This window comes from Plectropomus leopardus, unplaced genomic scaffold (assembly GCF_008729295.1).
Source record: "Plectropomus leopardus isolate mb unplaced genomic scaffold, YSFRI_Pleo_2.0 unplaced_scaffold29082, whole genome shotgun sequence".
NCBI lineage: Eukaryota > Metazoa > Chordata > Actinopteri > Perciformes > Serranidae > Plectropomus > Plectropomus leopardus.
Genome location: NW_024631693.1, coordinates 1 through 3695, shown reverse-complemented (window position 1 = coordinate 3695; position 3695 = coordinate 1). Strand labels below are relative to the sequence as shown.

Here is a 3695-nt window from a genome sequence, read left to right as displayed (position 1 = left end):
AATAAAAGTATATATGATGCAAAATCACCCATTACAGAATAATTTATATAACTAGATTAAAGTTGTTATTGCTATTGTAATTATTGATGCATTATTTTTTTCCTTTAATTAAATATTGCAGCTGGTGAAGGTGAAGCTCATTTAAATCACTTTATAAAGTAATTGGTAGCTCATGAAAGTTTTATCTTACTTCAACCAGCAATAATTAAAAAAATCTATAGTTATTTGTTGATTTTTTTTTTTTTATTTTTCTGAATCTAAGGAAAGCTTTTTGGGTAAAGATAATGGAGTAAAAAGTGCAAAATTTCCCTCTGAGATGTTGGTTACAGGACTCGGTGCATTAAGAGGAAGCTGCAGTTTTAAGTGTTTATTCTATGCTGTGTGGTCGTTTGAATTCCTTGATGTAATAAAAAGCTTCATGTGAACAGTAACAGACTTTGGTGTCAGATCCGAAAACACCAAAGTGGGCGTTCAGCACAGAAACGCATCAACGCTCGTCCTCAGTCTGCAAACGCAAACCTGACTGAGAGCGAAAGTCTGATCTCTCTGTGTGAGTTTTCAGCTCGACATGAGTGGGAAACAAAGCAACTTTTGTAAAGTTTGGGTTATTTATTTGACGATGAGGCCAGATTCAAAGCCACCAGACCCCCCCCCCGTGAATTTTGGAGAGTGAAAAAAAAAAGTTTGAAAGTTGGTCGGTGGTTGGCAGAACACAAAAACAAAATTTACTAGCTCTTTTGTGTTGTTTGGTTGTTTTCCCACCCTGCTCTCCACCCAACCTGCAGCCCAAAACACACACACACACACACACACACACACACACACACACACACACACACACACACACACACACACACACACACACACACACACACAGGGAGCCTGCAGCTTCACATCAGACGTTTCTCTGAGTTTTGTTCCAACATGGCCTCTGTCAGTTCCAACACGCCAACCCCGCCGGAGGCAACACGACTGCACAAAGCAAAACACGGGGAAAGTATGCATGACGCTCGGCGCGAACCCTGGCACCGAGCACGAAGACACAGAGGAGAGAGCCGGGCAATGATCCTCAGCCAAGATATGAATCAAACTGTTGAAACGCACCGAGGTATCAGTGCAGCATCCTGGTGATAACACTGCGGCGCTTTGATTCATTCCCTCGCTCTGACTTCCTCCGTCTCTCTCCAGCACAAAGTCGTTCTGTGTTTCGCACCTGCCAACTTTTACAATTTCAGATAAGCCGCTCGAATCAGACTTTTCTGTGAAATGGACTCAAACTTCAACAAAAGAGTTTTTCAGATAACGTTCAGAGCCGAGACCCTCGTCAGGATGTGGGATATCTGAAGCAGCAGCCCGCAGCGAACCGCTGTAAACCCACACAGCAGCGTTAACCCCGAACCTTCAGGACAATCAGACATATCTAGAAAGAAGCCGAGGAGCATTTTACTGTCAAAACTCAACGAGCTGCAGCTATTCAGAGGATATTAATCCTAAACTTGATGTATTAAGCCACTGGTTCCCAACATTGTCATTTTTAATATGTGCCAAATCAATCTTTCCTTAAAGGCCATCTTCAGATATTGCGTTCACAAAAATGAGACGGATGAAAGGTCACGGTGACCTTGACCTTTTAACACCAAATTCCTATCAGTTCATCCGTGACTCTACTCAAACGTTTGTGCCAAATTTGAAGAAAATCCCTCCAGGTGTTCTTGAGATATCGCGTTTACTGGAATGAGACAGATGAGGTCACAGTGACCTTGACCTTTGACCTATGACCACCAAAATCTACTTACTTCATCACTGAGATTAAGTGAATGTTTGTGCAAAATTTGAGGAAATTCTCTCAAAGCAGTCTCGAGATGTCGCGTTCAGACGAATGAGCCGGACGGACAAACGTTCATAAATAATGAAGCTCTCCGACAGTTTACAAAGTCGGTCTGATTAAAATGATCAATTTTTACCAGCTGAATAAAAAATAAAACAATAATAAACATCTACTGAAGACACAAACAGATGCAAAACAAAGCCTCAATAATTATGGGCTGTGGATAAAATACAAAAAGTGAATGCTTTTTACTTTTGGTACTTTGAGTACATTTTGATACTTTGTACTTTTACTTAATTTAGGATTTGAATACAAGAATTTTTAACAGTTTTTTTACACTGTGGTATTACTACTTTTTCAACTGCTGTACAAACTGCTGTAAACTGATCTCAGTGTCGTCAGCGCGCACGATCACTCGCACACCTCAAACAGCACGGCGAGCGCTGTGATCCTGCCTCCGGCCGTGATGGTTTCGTCTAACGAGGCAAAGCGATGCGCCTCGTAACAGTAGATCTGCATCTGTGGGAGAAAACACACAAACATTAAGTCCGCTGAGGGTTTTTTCTTTTGCATGTCTGTTTTGTTAAAAGTTCTCTTTGTAAAAGCAAATAAAGTTAAAATGGTGCGAAACCTACAATTACTGTAAGAAAAAAGATATTTTTATTTTATTTTCCATGATAATAGCATCTCAATATACAATATGAAATGTTTCGTTTCAAAAGTTGAACTGTATAGACTAGATATAAATCATATAAGTCAGACTAACTTGGTTTTCTAAACTTGCCAACACTTAAAAAGAAGGTAATTTCACTTGTCATTTCTAAGTTAAAACAACTTCACAAAAGTCAATTCAGCTAAATTTCAAGTAAACTGAACGCTTAAATATAAAGTTAAAATACAATTAAATTAATAGTTATGTTTACTTTCTTTTTCAGTCAATCAGTGATATTTTATGTATCCAGCACCTTTCAAACAAATCGAATTCAATTCAAAGTGCTTTACAGTTTGATTGAAAAAAAAAAAAAAATATTTTTTTAAATAAGCAAAAACGGACCTTAAAAACAGAATAAGTAAAAAACATAAAACCATAAAAAACATAAAATAGCAGTGGTAATAGGAGTAGTTTTTAATGCAGCTGGTTTCTAAGATTATTTTTAGTAAAATCACATAGTCAGGTTTGACAGTGAAGCGGGATGTTCCTGAGCTGAATATTAATCACACGATGAGACGTCTCACCTCCAGAGGGTATTTGACTCCATCCACGCTGTGCTCCGAGCCCTCCGAGGAGGCGTTGCAGCGCCCCCAGTGGAAGGTGATGCGCCCGACCTTGAACTTTGACGTGAGACCGCCTCCGCTGACGTAGAACTCGCCCTCCACATTGACCGCCACTGGAAACACAGAAGACACAATCATGAGCACACAAATGTGCGACACTGAATTTTATTTATATAAACGATAACGTGAACAAAGTCAGAGCGAAAACGCATTTTTCAAAACCACAAATATATTATATTTGTGCATTTCACGTGTGTCGTATTAATGTTTCTAAAATGCCGTAGTTCTGGTTACGTGTATATGAGCCGACGTTGTCACGTGGAGGCGGACGGTGGGGACGGTGGGGACAAAACACTGCGGACTTCTGTTTGAGACCAACAAACAACAAATCAAGCTGTTTTTTTGTTGTTTGTTTGTTTGAAGCTGTGTAAGCTGCAACTTTTTAGCTGCCAAACTAGGATATTTTGTCGTAACCCATTGCTGTTTTTCTATTGTGTTTTTTAAGTGATGCATCACTGCGAGACATCGCTGTATTCCAAGCAAGGAAGGTGCCACGAAAAGTTTTTAACCGTTTTTAACTGAGACACTGCGA

The 3695-nt window shown here is 39.6% G+C and overlaps 1 protein-coding gene across 1 annotated transcript; it reads right to left on the bottom strand.

Annotated features, from left to right (window-relative positions):
- Positions 1 to 2239: 2239 nt before the first annotated feature.
- LOC121938292 (receptor-type tyrosine-protein phosphatase zeta-like) lies at positions 2240 to 3216 on the bottom strand (the record flags this gene model as incomplete). The annotated part of the gene is made up of 2 exons (XM_042481558.1): positions 2240 to 2347; positions 3065 to 3216. Coding segments are annotated over 2 exons (260 nt in total), but the record flags the coding sequence as incomplete, so codon positions are not given.
- Positions 3217 to 3695: the final 479 nt, after the last annotated feature.